Below are 18,306 nucleotides of genomic sequence, written 5' to 3' on the forward strand. Positions count from 1 at the left end.
CCGGAAGAACAGAGAATAAACGCAACTCGGGCCAAGGAGAGGCCTGCACCAGCTGGGTGTGGTTCAGGCAGCAGGAGCAGCATGAGTGGCCAGTTCCACCCTTATGGCACATGGCCTGGAGTGCCACTCACCTGGAATGCACAGGATCAAGGGACACTCCCTGCCCGGCATCTGCTGTCCCAGCAAGGGGTATTCGCTCTCCACTTACACGGTCTCCAATTTTGCAACATTTCAATGGGAAAAAAATTCACTATAACTTGCATAGTTTTGATAGAATTCCTGAATCTAAAAGATGAAGGGATTCCCACACGTTATATGAAATAAATTTCCCTCAAGATTTAGGAGGAAATAAAAAAACATCCATTTTTAAACACACGTGGAACTTTTCATCTTAATTCAAAATTCTTACAGGTAGAAAACAAAACATGATCAATTCCTTGACATCTGATAAATGGTTAATATTTTTCATTTGGGATCATTTGACAGTAATATCTCTTTTTATTATGTCTGTGAAAAGCAGCATTATATAATTCTTTCTCAAAAGTAGAAAAAAATATGAAAAATATTTCAACCTCAAAAATGAATGTTGAGCAAAAAGTGAGGATGTCATTGGCCGCACCCCAAGCAAGGAGGGCGCACAGTAGCTTCCCATCGAAGCTGCGGCCCCTCCTGACCCAGCCTGTTCAGCTCTGCCTTGCTAAGGGGACAGCATGACCCAGAAGCCCAGCTCGTAGCAGAGGAACATTCATGCTTTTACCAAGTACCAAGTACAGAAACTCCAGAGCAGGATGTGACAGCCAGCTATTTTAGAGCAACACATTTACAGGGGTCTTTGTTTCCTTCCACTGATTTTGTTTTCTGTACATTAAATATTTAATGCTAGTTTTATGGTTAAACTTCCACAATAGTAATTATTTTAAAAAGAACGGATTTCAAACAGGAATCTATTTAAAATACGATGTTGAATATTTAACACCTTCCCTACATATCAATTTAAAAAATCTTTTTTGGTACAAGGGGCACTTAACCACTGAGCCACATCCCCACCCCTTCTTATATTTTATTTAGAGATGGGGCCTCGCTCAGTGGCTGAGGTTGCCTTTGAACTCGTGATCCTCCTGCCTCAGCCTCCCAAGTTGCTGGGCTCACAGGCGTGCACCACCACGCCTCGTTTCCAGAAGATTTTTTGATCAGAAGCCCATTATAGTCAATGCTAAGGCTTGTTTCTGAAATTATGTATTATTCCACTGCTTCCCTCAAATTCACAGAAATCCTCAGCATTACATCAGGCACAGAGCAGTCAGTTGCTGTAGATTTGCTGAATGAGTGGTGGTGAGTGAAAGCTTTCCAAGGCCAGCTTAGACATCTGGTAGCCGAGGATGGATGCTGATCACACGCCACAGTGGGTTAACAGTCCTTTTGGTTTTCAGTTTCAAGGAAGCCAAGGCATGGCAGGTAGAAGGTCCACACAGCACCTTCCATTTGGTCCCTCTCCCCACCCCTTGCAGGCATTTCCAAACTTACGACATAATCACAGAAGAGAATGAGTGCCCCTCTCCGCACGACTTCTCTATTGCACATTCCAAGTTGGGCTGCCGAGTCAGACTCCTCCTCGTCACCAGTTATCTGGGGGCTAAGCGACTTGGTGCAAGACAGACTGTGTCTCCTACAAGGGGAGAGAGGTGCACCAAGGGAGCACTGTGCTGGTTACCCTGGTTCTTGTCTCTAAAAGACAAGTCATTCTAGATACAGGGCGCAACAGACACTTCAGTAATCTAGACCCAGGTGACAATAAAGCACATGAGTAAAAAAGAAAGACTAAAGGGTACAGAGGCTTTAGCAGGCAGAAAATCAAAACACGGGACTGAAAGGCAGGACCCACTGTAAAGCTGCACATTCAATCAGCACTTGTGCTTGGGAACTCAAGCTGGCTGTGTCTGGAGGTGGAGCAGTTGCTTCTGAAATTTCCTACCTACCACACATCCTGTCAACTGCCAGAGAGGACGCCTTCCTGCTTTTGTACTTTACTACCCATTTCCCAATAGATCGTTACTATTCCGAGTCTGTGCACACTGCATGGATTAGAACCGGAACACTGTTGAAAAGCATTTCTTTCCACTAATGTGTAATTTCACTTCACATTTATTTCTCACTACGTCTTTTTCTTTCTAAACAAATGGGAATTATAAACTTGAGGCTCTCAATTCTAGCCAAAGTATTTAAAACACAATGTTGGCACATTCCCAAACTGCCCTCTGACTTCAGGGCCTGACCAGGGACTGTGCCCTTCCCAGGGTAGTAAAAAGTCTGCACCATGTCTTGCCAAGGTTCAGTGTGAATGGGGGTCACATGAGGGCAAGAACATTCTGAAATACATCAACTTTTCCTGTAACCCCTCGGAATTTAGAAGACAACCAGCATAAAACGTTCTACAGATGGGGAAAAAAAAAATGTAATGGCCACCTCAGTTTTTCCACCAGTGACTGGATAAGCAGACTGTGTGGCACACCCATATAATGGAAGAGTACTCAGGAATCCCCAGGAACAGACCTCGGCTGCCTGTCCCAGAGAACTTTCAGTAAATAGTGAGAAGCCACGTTCAAAAGGCCACACACTGTGATCTCCATGTCTACAGAATTCTCCAAGGGGCTGGAGGGACAGGTGTGTGTCAGCAGCCACCAGGGGAAGCAGGAGGGGGGCTACAAAAGGGCGAGAGGGAACTCCTTGAAGTGACAATTCTCCTTTTTACCTGACTACAACTGGTACAGAAGAGGGAGTTTTCGTGTCAAAAAACCATCAACTACCAAACCCACCTTTCTGCAGTAAGGTTAACTCACAGCTACAGAGCCAACAGCCTCAGGAGGAGAGTAGCCAGCTCTTGTGATTCAGGTAGCTGGTAGCAGATGCTTAAGAGACCCAAGGTCAATCCAAATTTATGCCGTCTGTAGCAGTGCAAGCCCTCAAACAGTGCTGCCAGCACATGACGGTCACAGATCCAGGCTGCCTGCGCCTGAGTGGCTGACCTGGGAGGTGACCGATGTGAGGTCCGTGGCCTGACACCACTCCCACATGAGCCACAGCGGGGTCAGGACCCTCACAGTTCACCCAAAGTGAGATAGATAAGAAATGATCAAATCCACAGTGACAGAGTCCACAAAAGAAGGCCAAGAGAGCAGAGCCCACGTGGGGACTTCCTGGAGCCATGCTACCAAGTGTGGCCTAAGAGCTCCACAAGCAGCACGACTGCCCAGTCAAGGGAGAAGGAGGCTTGAGAAAATGATGTTCAAGCACCAAAATACAGGCCATTAGGACTGACAGGTTAGAGAGCAATGTGGGCAAGAGGTGGAGCGGAGTCCTGAGTGTTGCCACGGGACGAGTGGTGAACTCCTGGGAAGCGGTCCCCATCTGGAATGTGGCACCTCAAGAGCCTCGCCAGTCATCATGACTGCTTCTGCTAACAGGGTGCCTGACTAACTCAGGTAACTACTGGGGACACGTCGGGGGATCAAACCCAGAAACAGGTCCTGCCCTGGTGGGGGAGACAGACATTAACAGAATCCTCACAGAATACAGGTCCAAATACAGCCTTGACACTTCCACAGTGGAAGGGCAGAGGGTGGGGTGAGAGCAGATAATGAGACCTAACTCAATAAAGAGAAGCCCGGGCAGGGTGTTCTGGGAAGGCCTGCTGGGCTAAGAACCCAGAAGTGACAGCTTTACCATTTTTATTTATACAGGGGCGGGGAGCAAGAAACCATAAATAACTCTAGAACACTAGCAGTAAATAAGCACAATCAATTAACCTCTGTGCGCAGACCCACCCAGTGTCGCCACCTCAAGGATGACCCTCTTCTGTAACTCAAAGCTGTCACTCCTGGGTCACCCAGGCCACTGCTTCTCCAACAGGAACCCTCTGGTGACCCTGTTGCTCACAGCTCTGCCCTGCTCTAAAGCAAGCCTAAGCGTGACCTACAGTTGTCCCTTCTTTCATCATTTTCTCTCCTTGACTTTTATGTTGAAAACTTTGAACAGAAAAGCTGAAAGGAGTTAATGAACCGCCACCTGCCTTTTTGTTCAATTAGACTTGCCCCCTGACTTCGTGAACACACTCCAGACTCATGTGCTATGCAGACTTCCAGAGGCCACAGCCCCCCCCGCCCCCACTACACACTTGCCCCAGGAGACCCCACATGCTGCACACCCGTGCCGTGTGAGAGCAACGTGTCCTTCAGGACACGTCGCACTGACCCATGAGCAGGTGTCTCCTAAAAGCACCTCACAGGCTCACCTTCACATTTCCAGCTGCCCAGGGATGTCCATTCTGGCTGCTTCAGACCCAGGATCCACAACACAACCCGTACTCTAAAAGGGCACTGGCTTGACCTGCTTGTTTCTTTTCATCTAAGGTGGTGATGGGTCTCAGGAGCCCAGTCGGCCCCGATGGAAGGGATGTTCCTCGCCATTTGCTCTGAACAAACTGTGGCGTGCCTTCTGCCCACTCCACTGATCACCAATGTGGAGGGGAGGGGCTGGCTGGGCTACGGACAACTCACTTTCCTGCTGTCTCTCCCAAACCTGCCCCACCCACAGCTAACCCAGGCTCTGCCCCTATGTCTCACCCAGTGCACCTCAATCCTGGGTATTTACTGAGCTCTCCTGGGAACCTGTTAAAAGGCTCTTAGTGCCCTGATCACTGGGCCTGGTGGAGGGAGGTGTACGAGGAAAGCACTATCATGTTGCTGAGGCACCCCTCCTGCTCAGTGTAGTTCCAGGGATGAGCAGCACTACACTACCAGAGCCTGGCAGAAACAGATTCCCAGGCCTTGGCCATCTGCTGCCTCCAAGTCTTACCCTATTGCTCCTTAGCTGATATGCACGCAGGTTTAAGAAGCATGAAACTAGGCAACACTGGCTTCCTATCTGCTGGCTCTCAGTGTTCAGTTACCGTGACAGGCCTAACACATCCTCCAAGCATTTCAGAAGTTGTCCCAGGTCTGTCTCCCCCACTGAGTGATGAGCACATGGGGTGGGAAGCGGCATTTCTTTTTCCTTTGCAGACCCACTCCATGGAGGCAGAACAGAGGGGCCATCAGCCTCTCAACAGGGAGGCCGAGCTGGAGGGCCTCTGCACCAGACAGAGGACCACACTTGCACTCTTCCTTGAGTCTTACAGAAACTGTACTGAGGACTCAGCAGGGTTCACAGCTTTTATGTCCAAGTATGCTCAGATGTGTAAGGGAGGGAGCACCTGGACACTGAGGCTTAAAACTAAAAACTTTCTGCAAGAAGAGGGCCACCCACAATCAGAACCTTAGTAGTTTTTTTGAGTGATAAAAAAATAAGATATTTCCGAACAGCTTTGAAATTTGCTAAATAATTACTTCATTATCTAAGAATAAGCAGAACCACATTTAACTCATAATGAAGTTAAGACATTGCAACATGCCTGGCTATGGAACCAATCGAAGTGCCAGAACCTAGCAGGAGGGACACTGCTCGACAAGAGCAACCCGCCAGATGGCAAAGTGTCAAGAGAGCTTGTCAAAGAAAACCACACTGAAAAAGCAGCTGCTACTCTGAATGCCTGTGGCTGGGCAGATCCCACAAGACAGCACTCACGAGGGAAAGACCAGGGTGCAGTCGGAAGCCCCCGGAGTCTTGCAGAGCCTAGATGGAAAAGCACCTTCACTGCTGCCACGCCTCGGCCATACTGTACCCCCCAGCACCAGCTGCACCCTGGGCCCAGGAACGTGCACCTACTTGGGTGTCTGCTGCACCTCTGCCCACCAGCGGTGGTCCGTGTGGTTGACGAGCAGCAGGATCTGACACCAGAGCAGCACCAGGGCTGGGTGCGTGGGCACCATGGAGCGCACGCGCCCGTTCAGGCCCTCTAGGCTATAGAAGCTGCCCTCACAGCCGTCACTGGTAAAGAGTCTCGTAGCAGCAGCTGTGATTCTCCGGAACATTCCTAGAACCAAACATAGTACAACTGATTACAGAAAACCCTTTTTGATGCTCATCGCAGTTCAACACCAGGCAACTATGTGAAGACTTTGCATAAAAAAGATGGACGCATAAGGCTTTTCTGTGCTCAAGATCAAAACACTTGGCACTTAGAAAATTCTCACTTTTCTAAGCAGAAATAGACATTGTGCTCATTTATTGGGCTGGCTCAGGAAGAGAAAAAGCATCCGTACTTTCCCACTGCCTGCCTACCGCTGGGGCACTGCCAGGTCCTCCAGGAGTTCGAGTCAGGGGCTACAAGGTCTCAACGCAGTTCCCCAGAAGGAGGTGCCGACAGTGCCTCAGCTCACTGAACTCAGATCATGGTGGGGCCTCCACACACTGAGTTACTGTCACAGGCACAGGGACCCCACTCCTGTTTGCTGGCTTGCTGAGAACTGAGGAAACAGAGACAAGAGGCCAGGTAGGGCAACACCACAAGCTCTGAGAGAGAACAGACAGAGCCCACAGCACTGCCAGGCTCCTGTGAGCTTCCCACAGGCCACCGATGGCTATGAGCCAGGCAATGGCCTCTGTGCCAACCCAGAACACCCAGGACCCAGGGACTGAGCTTGCCAAACCACCAGTCCATACCCTGCACACTGCACGCAGTGCAGACCCAGGTGAGACTTGGCAACACTCCCTCCAGGAAGCACTGGCCTCACTAACCCTCCTTTGGCTGAACACTGCAGTCAGCTCACCTTGCAGGGCCTCGCAAGGGCCAGCCCTCCCCAAGGATGGACACACACGCAGAGTGAAGCACAGCAAGGAGAGGCAGAGGAGGCAACGCCAGGAAACAAAAGGGAGAGGGGCTAGGATCTCACTCTTCCCCATCGCTGGATCTCCTGGTATCACCACTGGAATCAAAATCTCAATTTTAAATTTCAACACATCCCAAATGTGAAAAAGTCCTAAAACAGTCAAAGACTAGAGCCTTCTGGTTACTTCATGATCCACTAAATGCATGGCGGAGATGAAGAAAAGCATCTCCAGAAGCATGACCTCAGAAGCTCTGGTGTCGGCCTGGTTGTGGACCCTCAAGGTGCCCAGGGTTTCTCCACACTGCTTTTCAGTCAGCACTGCCCACTCGGTCATGCCCAGGCCTGGCCCCATCCCTCCCTGGGTCCCTCCATCAGACACAAGTGATAAAGGACACAGGTCCAATGCGCAGAGCGCAGAACGAAGGCCAAGGGTAGATGACAGCAGGACAGAGCTGTGCTCAGTGACTGAGCATTAGTGCAGGCTCCACTGCTCACTCTCCCCAGGTGGCCGGGGGCCTTGGCCTCCTCCTCTTAAATAGGGACTAAAAGCAAAACCTGAGCTCAGGGTTTGGCCCAGAGCCTGCAGTCAAGAAGCACTCCCTGAAGGGGCTATTGCTGCTGCCCATGCTGCTGAGCATGGTCAGAAAGAACTCAGTTGAAGAGGAGAAGGACCATAAGGGGGAAGGCCTCCATACCAGAGAGGAAGGTGGTGAGACCAGGGTCACCAGGTGGGGGAGGAACTGCTGCCAACGCGGGGGTTTTGGACAATCCTCATGATAAACACGGAGCTCGTGAACAGAAAGAGGATGCCTTGGAGGAAGGCAGTTATGCTAGTGATGTGTTCAAGGCTAAACAGGTCAAGCCCCATGTCTAGAAGTGTATGGAAATTAGAGAAGTAGGACAGGAGAATGAATGGACTCCAAGGACAAGGAAGAGAGGCATCCACGCATGCAGTGACCCACCCACAAGGGACAGGAGCAAGGGGCAGAGGAGACAACAGGCAAGGACAGAAGCTCTGGAAAAAAGAGAGACTGGAGAGAGGACAACAGAGGAAAGCTTTAGAAGGAAGAGGTGGCTCCAGAGTCCCCCAAGTCTCAGGAAGAGATGCAGCTGCTTTCTGCTTAAGAGGGCAAGAGAGTCAGGCACAGTGGCACCTGCCTTTAATCCCAACAGTTTGAGAGGCTGAGGAAGGAGGATCACAAGTTTGAGGTCAGCTTCGGCAAATTAGCAAAGCCCTAAGCAACTCAGGAAGACCCTGTCTCAAAACACAACGGACTGGGGATGTTGCTCAGTGGTAAAGTAACCCCGGGTTTAATCCCCAGTGCCAAAACACATGTACGCGCACACACACAATTAAAAAGAAGGCAAGAGACACTGCTGTGGACGGGAGCCAAGAGGGACATGACTGTGCAGGACAGTCAGAACAAACTTCTGAGACCTTTTTTATTTCCCTTTCTTGAAAAGCTGGGGGGTGGGGTGGGGGCAGCAACTGAGAAACCAGTAGTGGCCAAAAGGTCCCCTTGTTCATGGTGCAGGACTGAGTCGCCTGAGCCTGCACGCAAGGACAGCTTCTCTGGGTTTGCTGCGATGAATGCACAGTGGCTAGTTAACGAGCATGTAAAGGGAAAACTCAAGGCAAACCAGAAGGATGTGAGGATGGGAAAGCAAATACAAGAGGGGATGAGGAAGAAGGCAGAAGAACATGGCTGCCCTTGGGACAGGACCAAGGGCAGGAGAGATGGAGAAGGATGGCACTTTGGAGGCAACGAGGATGAGGACTGGACACTCACCAGATTTGTTCTCTCTGCAAAGTGTGGGGTGACTTCATTGTGGAAGTGAGGTCTAGACGGGTACAGGACATGGCGGGTAGGCAGACTCCTGGAAAGCTCTGTCAGTGTCCACTGACCCTGCTGTGACACTCCCCAGGGTTTCCCTGACTTCCTCACCCTAGAAACCAACTGCTTTCATCCTCTCGTAACTGCCCACCAGGCTGGGAAGCAGTTACCCAGGCAAGAGGACATTTCCCAGTCTCTTTGTAAGGCATGGGGACTGTAAGCAGCCACTGTCAGAGCAAAACAAGCAAAAGGGACACAGATCACTTTTGGTCTATGGTGATAAGGCCCTTTCCAACCCCCTCACCCCCCGGCAGAGTGCAGTGGCTGGGGACAGCAGAACTGCAAGCAGCAGCCTGGTGCCTGAATCCCCTCATGGAGGAAAGAACTGTCTGCCAGGGACACACTCAAACTCCTGCTGTGTGAAGCCACTGAATGGCCATGAGTATTCCTCACAGGAGCCACGCAAGCACTGAGCACGGGCTGGGAGAAGACCCTGGTGGTTCTCAGTGGAGCCTCCCTTTCTGGTTCCGGGAGCAGTGGTGACCAGCTGCCTGAGACAGAGAAGAGAAGAGCCTGTGCACTGAGGAGCTGGCTCAGGGCAGGAAAGGGAAGCTGACAGGGCAGAGGAGCAGCTGGTGGCACTATGCACAGCTTCCCGAGCCCTGAGCTGGGAGCAAACAGAAAACACCGAGAGACACAACGCAGGCAGCACTGGGAGATGATGCTGTCATCAAGGCAGAAGGGCGAGGAGGTTTGCACAGCTCAGGCATGGAGGCAGAGTTTACACCCTAGCTCCACTGCTTAGGACCCTGAGGCTGCTTCTTCAGCTATGATGTGGACACAAAGGCATCTTCTTATCTGACGGCAAGTGTGAGCTACTACACTGACATCAACAACCAAGCAGCAGCCTGTCCTAATGCAATGGACAGTAGAGAGAAGTTGTTCCTGGGTTTTCATTCGTGGCTTTACCACATGGCCCGTTAGAACCTAAGTTCCTTCCTCCTCAGTAGAAAGTGGAGATATTTCAGATAAGTCCTAAGGTTCCGTGTGATGAGACAAGTGTGTACCACACATCCATAAGAGAACTCCACTGTTCCTGGTACTACTGTCATGGCTCCCTGGCCGCCAAGCCACACGGCCAGCCCACCCATCCCTGCTGAGAGGCAGAGCAGTGGCCTGCATGCCATGTTAGTGTGGCCTGAGGCGCAACCAGCTAGGGCTGAGGCAAGCCAGGGCATCCGGACCTGTGGTCCACAGGCAGCACACCTCACTGTCCCTCCCGGATCCAACAACCTCAACCTCCAGGGAAGCTGGGCCTGTAGGCCAGCGGCAAGGAAGCAGAAGTGGGGCAGCTACCCAAAGGGAAGCTTGGGCTCCAGGGTGACCAAAGCCTTAGTTCCTTTCTAAAATCTGACTAGCACAGATTCTAACCAACAGCACCAGTGCTTTCCCAAACCCTGGAGCGTAAGTCTGGACACAAGTGCTGCATAAAACCCTAGGCTAGCACCCCTCAAAGCACCCTACCAGGCACCCTCCTGCCCTGCAGAGAGTTCTGCTTCTGCTCACTCTTGAATAAACGCTACACTCACACTCACTCCTCTGTGGATTTCATTCTTTAAATTTGTGAGACAAGAACCCAGACAGAAGAAAATGACGGTGAGCTACACAAGTCTGCTGCAACATTGGAGGGCCTGGCTCGCCATTAAGAGCTGCAACATCTCACTCAATGGTAGTGGAGAAGAAACAGGCTTCCTCCACTGCAGAGGCCTGAATCTTATGCAGACCCCACCCACCAGCAAAGGTGGAGAAACTCCAGTTTCACTATGAACACTCAGCCCTTATTCTTGCCCAAGCATGATAGGAAAACCATTGTCTCTTCCTTCCAATTACCCCTACTTGGCCATAGGATAGAAATACTGGCCCCTCCTGCTCGGTAGGTCTCCACTGCTCATTACCTGGAGTCAAAGAGGACGCATCAATACCTGTGGCTCCTTACTGGATGAGTGTTTAGATAGCAGTGTTTAGATAGAAGGGACACAGATGTGGACTTAAGAAATCATGACAGCAAAGCTAGGAAACTTCATGAGATCACAGGTCAGATAGCTTTAATCCAACCACACAACATTCAAAACAGGTACAGGTGTCCCTTAGCACCTGCAGGGATTGGTTCCAGGACACCTCCCCATTAACCACCATGTATATTAAAATCTGCAGACCCTCAAGCCCCTCATAAAAAATGGTGTATAGAACTTTCAAATAACCTAACATCCTCCCATATATTTTAAATCATATTGTGAGTGCATTACTCACAAAACCATGTAAATAGGTGTTATATAGCATAATATAGGGACTAGTATAACAAGAAAAGTCTGTACATAGATATATGAAAATTTTTTCCAAGTGTTTTCAATGGCACTTGGTTGAACCTGTGGATACAGAACTGTGGATAAGAGGGCTGACTGAATTCCACCCCCTGGCCCCACCTTCTATTTCTAAATTGGTCTATCCTGGGGCTAAAGAGAAGGATATTATTACCTCCAATCTTATAAACCAAAGAACAGTATCTCCCTTGGCTATTCTGGATACTGGATTGAATCTGAAATAAGTAAACAACTTTGGGATAAATTCCCCCTCCCCCACCAAGATGGATAGCACAAAACTAGTGGTCAGAGTTACTCTTTGGACTAGTTCCTCTTTTAAGAAATAATGACTGAATCGATTGATTGAACAGAAGGGAGTAGTGGAAGGAAGCGGGGATGGGAACAGGAAAGACAGAATGAATTGGACCTAACTTTCTATGTTCATATACGAATACACAACCAGTGTAACTCCACATCACGTACAACATGGACAATATTGTAAAATACAGTAAAAATCAGCCCTCTACGGAATGACATCCACTCTCTCAAGTGGCCTAGGCTGGCTGGAGTACCCAGCGGTTCATGATCATCCACTCAAATCATGCAGACCAGTCACACACATAATTCAGGGGCTAAGACCACAACAGCCAGAAACCATGCTTCTGCACAACAAAGGAGTCCACTGAAAAACAAAGCCAACACAGAAGCAGAGCTGCAGAAACACAATGCAGAAACCACGGGGTGAAACCACCAGATGTGATGGCCCAGTCTGACCATGCCAGGCACTCAAGCCAGGAAGCTCCTTTGCTCTGTTTTAGGCTAAAATCTTATGCCTGCAACAGAAAGACTGCTGCATATAGAAACCACACAATGCTCTGTGGTGATTTCTAGACTTCAGACAACCTTAGATGTTACCTATTAACTCTACCCTGATAACGGGGAAACTTAGCTCCTGTATGCTGCCTCCTACCAATCTGAATTACATTTTTAGATCTATCAGGATTTCTTTGTAGTCTATTTTTTTGTTCTGTCAATGCAAGATGAGACTATTAGTGCCCCTTCTACCCCCAACTCTTTTTATACCACTCATTTCCCAAATTAACTTGCTTAGTTTTCTTCTTATATTTGTCAGAACTGAAAACGTACTCACTCTATTCTTTTTTTTTTTTTTGCAGTACTGGGGATTGAACTCAGGGCCTTGTGCTTGCAAGGCAGGCACTCTACCAGCTGAGCTATCTCCCCAGCCCGCTCACTCTATTCTTAAGTAATGAAGTCGTCAGTGTTGTACTCAAATGTTGACTGCAAAAATGAAAATCCTAACGACATTTACACTATGACTGTGAAATACAGTTCCCCAGAGTCGAGAAGTCCAGGGTTGCCTGTTTCTGAGAGCCCTTGATCATGAGCCTTGGCTGCAAAAAGGAGAACCTTGGCGTTTACGGCCTCCACCTTGTGGGCTGCTGCGAGGCACACCAAGGTCTGGGAGGCTTCCTGTGGGCTGCTCCTCTCTGTCCTTGTGCTGTGCGTCCTTCAGTTTCCTACAGCTCCACCTGAAGCAGGACTGCGTCTTGCACTCCTCCTGTACTCCGAGCCGGCCTGGTGTGCGGCATGGAGGGCACCCTTTGACTTACTCTCTCGGGTTCACTCTCACTTTTAATTCATAATCATTTGTGAAGGTAAAAGCATCCTGGCTCTCCAAAACTCGAAGACAGCAGAAGGCCCTTAGGTTACTTTCCCATTTTTAACAAAATGTTCAACTTAAACCATTTCTTAGTATATAAAGCTGGTACATTCATAATATTATATAATCATCTCCACTGTCCATCTCCATGATTCTTCTCGTCCTGCAAAAGAAGCCCTCCACTCTAATTAAGGAGCTCCCATCGCTCTCCAGCCTCCCTAAGCCCTTGGGCTACTTCCTGTGTCTGAGTACGGCATGTGAGTAGAACCACACTTGTCCTTCAGAATCTTTTTATTTTACTCAGCACAATGACCTCGAAGGTCACATATACCAGAATTTTCATCCTTTTTCAGGCTGAAAAATATTTCATCGTAGGTATATACCAGATTTTGCTTATCCATTAGCACACTTGAGCTCCTGTGAATGACGAACATTGTTACCAATATCTGCATACAAACACCTTCCAACCACCCTGCTTTCTATTCTCTGAAGCCTCTACCCAAAGGCACACAGTAACAGGTTTACTCTTACCACCAACAAAGCATTTTTGCAAGTCTTCCACTGGGCAGCATGGTCCTACACCCCAAGTACAGTGTGCAGGAGGGCATGGAGTCAGATACCAAGACCTCTGGGATTCACCTACCAGACTTGAAGATGTGGATCAGACACATCAGCAGCGTGCCTAGTTCTTGGCAATAGAAAGTATGTTGCTGTTCACTCATTTCCACTTTTGGCTGTTTTGTAACAATGTCCTCTAAGAGAATACCAACTAGTTGTAACAGAAACCTTCAGAGAAAGAGAAGAGTAGGACAGTGAATCAGGTGACTATCCACAGAACACTTAAGTCAAATGTGTGAAATAGTACAAATGCAGGTAAAGACAAGACACAGGTACTGCACCCTGAACAAAGTACAAGTGAAAAGTTTAAAATTGCTGAGGATGAGGTCACTCTGCCTCTCTGCATACCACCTTCCTCACTTACGAAATGGTGGTAATCATACCACCTTCAAATGACTGTCGGGATAAAATCATGTATTTTTTTATAAAGCTTTGTAAACTATAAAGTGCTACAAAATTAAATATCTTGTCATGATAATCCATGACAAGAATATAATCTATCATGAGCTTTGGCCACTTGCTTCAATTTAACAGAGAGAGAGCTGCCTGTTGAAGCTGCAAACAAACAGGTGCCATGCCGGTTTCCAGGGGCGGCCTCCATGAGCAACGCGGGGTGTCTCCCCTCTTCGCGGCCACCAGAGGCATGGGAGGCCAAGAGGAGCACAACAGAAGAGGCAACCGGATGCAGGGAGTGCTCCAAGGGCAGCGGATGCTCACCCACGCAGCAGCGCAGACAGCCGCCTGAGTTGCACTCAGCGCCCTCAAGGAGGGAAGACAGGACCACACTGCAGGAATACAGTGGCATAGTCCCAAGCAGGACTGAGTGCCCCATTGCTGTGAGTGGGTAGCATTGCAAGACACAGTGAGATCAAACAGAAAACCAATTAAGAGGAGTTTTCTTAGGTTATTAATTTCTCTGCAGACAACACAGCCCTTACTACCTAAGCATAGGGCAAAATCATGCCTGCAGTGAGCCACTGCTGCAGTCACTAAGGAGCACGAAGACGGAACGGGGCAAAACCTTAAGAGACAGGCTAAGCAAGGGCCACACCCAGGCAGACCGGGTTCAACACACACTGACACACACTTCCCCACCCAGCTCACAGAGCAGAGAAGACTAGCAACTGTTCCAGACATACTGACCATAAGATAGCAAGCACGCAGCTTCCCTGAAGACAAGGGTTACTCACAGGGTCAGACGGGGAGCATACCTTGAGAATGTTTCTTCTGGCAAATGTTTCATTTGCTTCCCTTCACTATGTTCTTCTGGTGTTAAAGTACTGTCCCCATCTCTTAATCTGTTAATTACTGGACAGGAGATTAGAAATGGAGAGAAGGAGAGCTCCTGAATCCGAGAAAGAACAATATCTTCGGTTGATTGGGAAATCAGAACTCTCAGAATGGCTAGGATTCCAGATATCCACAGCTGAACAGTGCTCACAGCTGCCTAAAAGAGAGAGCAAATGAAAGAAAAATGGTTAAATTTTCCCTGATTGCCCATTTCATGAAAGAAAATCATCCCATTTTTACTCCATCAACAAATCCCTACCCCACTGGTTCTCTGGTCCCAGAGAAGCGGTAACAGCGTCAGTCAGGATCCAGCAAAGAGAGAAATCGCATGGAGCTCTGCTCTCACAGCAGGCCTGAGCTTGACTCGGTCCTACAGGTGGACCAGGCAACTCACCATTGTGCTGGGAGTGACAAACATGCTCCTCAGAAGCATGTCCACGGGGCGGAGCGAGGAAGGGGCCAAAATCTCAAATACGGTATTTAACACCCCAAGGGCTTCATGAGAATCGATGTGCATCTGTGGAATTAAAGAGCACGGACATTTCCAAGTAAGCCAACAAGAGACAGCTCCACATGCGTCAGGTCCTGTGTCTCCAGGGCACAGGGTCCTTCCTCATCTCCATTACTCTCTCCCATTTACAGCATTTGAAGATAAGCAGCAACCCAAGCACACTCCCAGGACAGCACTGAGTTTTCTCCACAGTGGAGAATAAGTCACTGAACCGTGACAGCACCGAGGAATACTACCAAAGCATAATTCCATCACAATTTGATGGAAAGCGGATCACAACCCACCCGCTTTCACAAGCATCCTGATCTACTTCAAAGAAGCTGCAATCACTGAACGACAGCAAGTCAGGATAGTGATGACTGACCTGCTGCTTGGCCAACATCGGCAGGATGATGTCAGCCACCTGCCGGGACAGCCGTTTCCACTTGTCCTCGTTCTCCTTGTGGCACTGCTGCAGGACAAGGATGAACATCTCCAGCACCTGCAAGAGCGTGCTTGGTCAGCAAGCACTCCAGCACCCTTCATGGCCAAGTGCCCATGCCCACCTGGTCCTGGTTCAGCTGCACAAGATGAGTCCTTGATTAAAGATTGAGGAAGCTGACACAGTCTCACCTGTGACACGTGAATGTGGGGGAACCAGAAAAAAATGCAAGGGGAGGTTCAGCAGGTCCCTTCAGGGTGCGCTTGAGTAACTTACGTGAGTGACTTATTTCTATGGAATTTCACACTCAGAGAAAAGGCACAAAATGAAAAATCAAATGTATATTAGCTTCTGGGAAAACCCAAACATAGCCTTGACTCAGCTTATGCTGCAGGTGCCTAACTACTTCTCTGTACATCAAGTCTACTTCTGTGCTCTGTGCAAAGGCAATCCTCTGCATAGCACCCACCTCCAAGTCACGGAGGGCTGAGTAAGAGTTTCTAAACAGAGAACATCCGTGACCTGTAAAGGTCTGTGATGGGGTGGCCCATTCCTGTTTTTGTGAATAAAGTTTTCCTGCAATGCAACTCTGGCACTCGTGTGCAACAGGCTACAACAGCAGAGTTGAACAGTGCAGCAGACCACCTGGGCTGCAGCGCCCAGCAAGCTCACTACCCAGTGGTTCACACAACATAGGCAGACCCTGGTCGACAACACAAGGCTGCCAGAGAGAAGAACACATACCCAGCTTAGGGACGATATGTGGAAAGCTCTCCGACCAATCATCTCCACAGCTGCCTTCTACGGACAGCACCTATGTTGTTATACAAGAACTTAATCCCCCCTTGTGCCACAAACATGTTTAGGCCTCTGTGAGGCATGCTGAGACCTCCTGCAGACACTGCCGGGTAGGCAGGCTGCTAAGTCGGTCTCAGCACAAAGCTGCCCTGCAGGGCCTACCTAGGGTAACACTGATGTTCTCACTTCTTATCACAGTCATGGGACTTAGTTAAGCATGAAGTACTTAAATATCACATACAGTGATCAAAACATGAATGTAAGAACAAAATATTGTTTCTATGAGAAGTTTATGGCTTTAAAAGAATTCAAAAACAGATCAAAATCAGTTCAAAGAGACCCTTACCAGTCAAACGGCAGTATATCAAAGAAAAAAAAATGTCTTTGAACAATTTCAGATTTGAGATTGCTATCATTTCTTACATTGTGATCAGATTGTCAATTAACTGATACTTGGACCTGATGTGGTAAAGACACAGTCCACCACATCTCCCATCACTGGTTTCTTCCCAGGCCCCAGGAAGCCCAGAGCTGGATGAAAGACACTGCCACTGTTCAACACATGCTGGACCCCACGACACTTCCCTTGTGTACCCAACTCTCATTACTCATTCCTCTTACCTGGTGGTACTGGATGAGTCTCAAAAGCATCGACACCACCACCTCCTTCTGAGTTTCAAGCTCTTTCCCAGCATCAGCTTTATTTGCTCCTCTCAACACAAAGAGGTCGTGGACTATGGGCTGCAGAGCCGGTATGGCTATGGGCACAGAAGAGCAAGCTAATAAAGCCTCATGAGAAAACTGCATTTGGTAGGCAGGTCTAAACATCTCCAAAATATATTTAAGACATAAAGAAAACCCTACCCTGCACTTAAATGTGTGATAAGAAATGAATTAAGCCCTGGTTTCATCAGTGAGTCGTGAAATTATCGTTACATCACTGAGAGAGACCATGGATCTTTCTCTGAACAGATAGTTTTGTGAAAGCTTCTGAAAAGAAAGAAAGAAAGAAAAAGGGTTCCTTTCATGTAACATCTCTTCTGACAAAAGGCCGCTTAAATGGAAAGTTGATCTGGAGCAATGCACACACCTGTGACATGGACCACTCACTCAGGAGGCTGGAGCAGGAGGCTGCAAGCATGAGGTCAGCCTCAGTGACTTAGCAAGAACCTGGTTCAGAATGAAAAGGCTGACGGGTAGACCTCAGTGGCAGAGCATTCATGGTTCAACCTCCAGCACCAAATGACCAAGCTAGCAGCAACCTTGGTCTCAGGTATGATCTACTTGATTTGTCTAAGAAGATAATCAATACTTCTCCTACAGAACAGTCACAGTACGAGGTGTAAACTAATGTAAACTCTACTGTTAGAGGAAAGGTTTTCCCCTAGTTCTTATCGTGGGCTGAAAAAGGAACCACACTAAATTATCTACAGAAAAAACTGAAAGAAATTACTATAATTGGCACACAGTACACTCTTAGTGACATGCACACACACACACTGAAACCCAAGGACACACACACATGGGCACACTTGCTGACTTCCTCCAGGTAACCAAGCATCCCTGAACAAAGTACAGGTTTAAGCTGTCCACTGACTCCGAATCTGTCCAAAGATCCTCCAAAGTCCAGAAACCTTAGTGTCCCGCATCTGACATTTGCATGTTCAACTAAATCCAGCGACCCAAATGCAAAGCCTTCAATCATCTGTGCAATTGCTGAGACGTGAACTGAAGACCTTGAAAGGCCATGGCTCAGCCCATCAGCTTAGTGTGGAGCAGGAGACGGCAGCCCAGCCCTGCCTCTCAGTCGGCTCAGTCTACACTCCCCTGCAGAACGCTGCAGGGGAGACTCTGGATGTGGCAGCAGCACTTCACATCCAGGGGTCTGCAAGGGTCTTCAAATACATCCCTAGCAGGTTAGTTTAAAAAACTCAAAGAATGATTTACAACATGTTCTTAAATGCACACCACTGTCCTCCTGCACAGGCTGGAGGGGGGGCTGCTTCTGCTTCGGCAGTTGGTGATTAG

The 18,306-nt window shown here is 48.7% G+C and overlaps 1 protein-coding gene across 3 annotated transcripts in view; it reads right to left on the reverse strand.

Moving 5' to 3' along the window:
• Positions 1-18,306, reverse strand: part of HTT (huntingtin) — a 140,250-nt gene that overhangs the window by 34,300 nt on the left and 87,644 nt on the right. For all 3 annotated transcript variants that reach the window (XM_079154365.1, XM_079154367.1, XM_079154366.1), the window contains 7 exons: positions 16,900-17,036; positions 15,424-15,540; positions 14,943-15,065; positions 14,470-14,705; positions 13,284-13,426; positions 5,761-5,968; positions 1,525-1,666 (listed from right to left, as the gene is read on the reverse strand). In XM_079154365.1, the coding sequence (XP_079010491.1) occupies positions 1,525-1,666; positions 5,761-5,968; positions 13,284-13,426; positions 14,470-14,705; positions 14,943-15,065; positions 15,424-15,540; positions 16,900-17,036 (1,106 nt within the window). The remainder of the gene's footprint in view (positions 1-1,524; positions 1,667-5,760; positions 5,969-13,283; positions 13,427-14,469; positions 14,706-14,942; positions 15,066-15,423; positions 15,541-16,899; positions 17,037-18,306) is intronic.

Source organism: Sciurus vulgaris (genome assembly GCF_902686455.1).
Source record: "Sciurus vulgaris genome assembly, chromosome: 9".
NCBI classification, from domain to species: domain Eukaryota; kingdom Metazoa; phylum Chordata; class Mammalia; order Rodentia; family Sciuridae; genus Sciurus; species Sciurus vulgaris.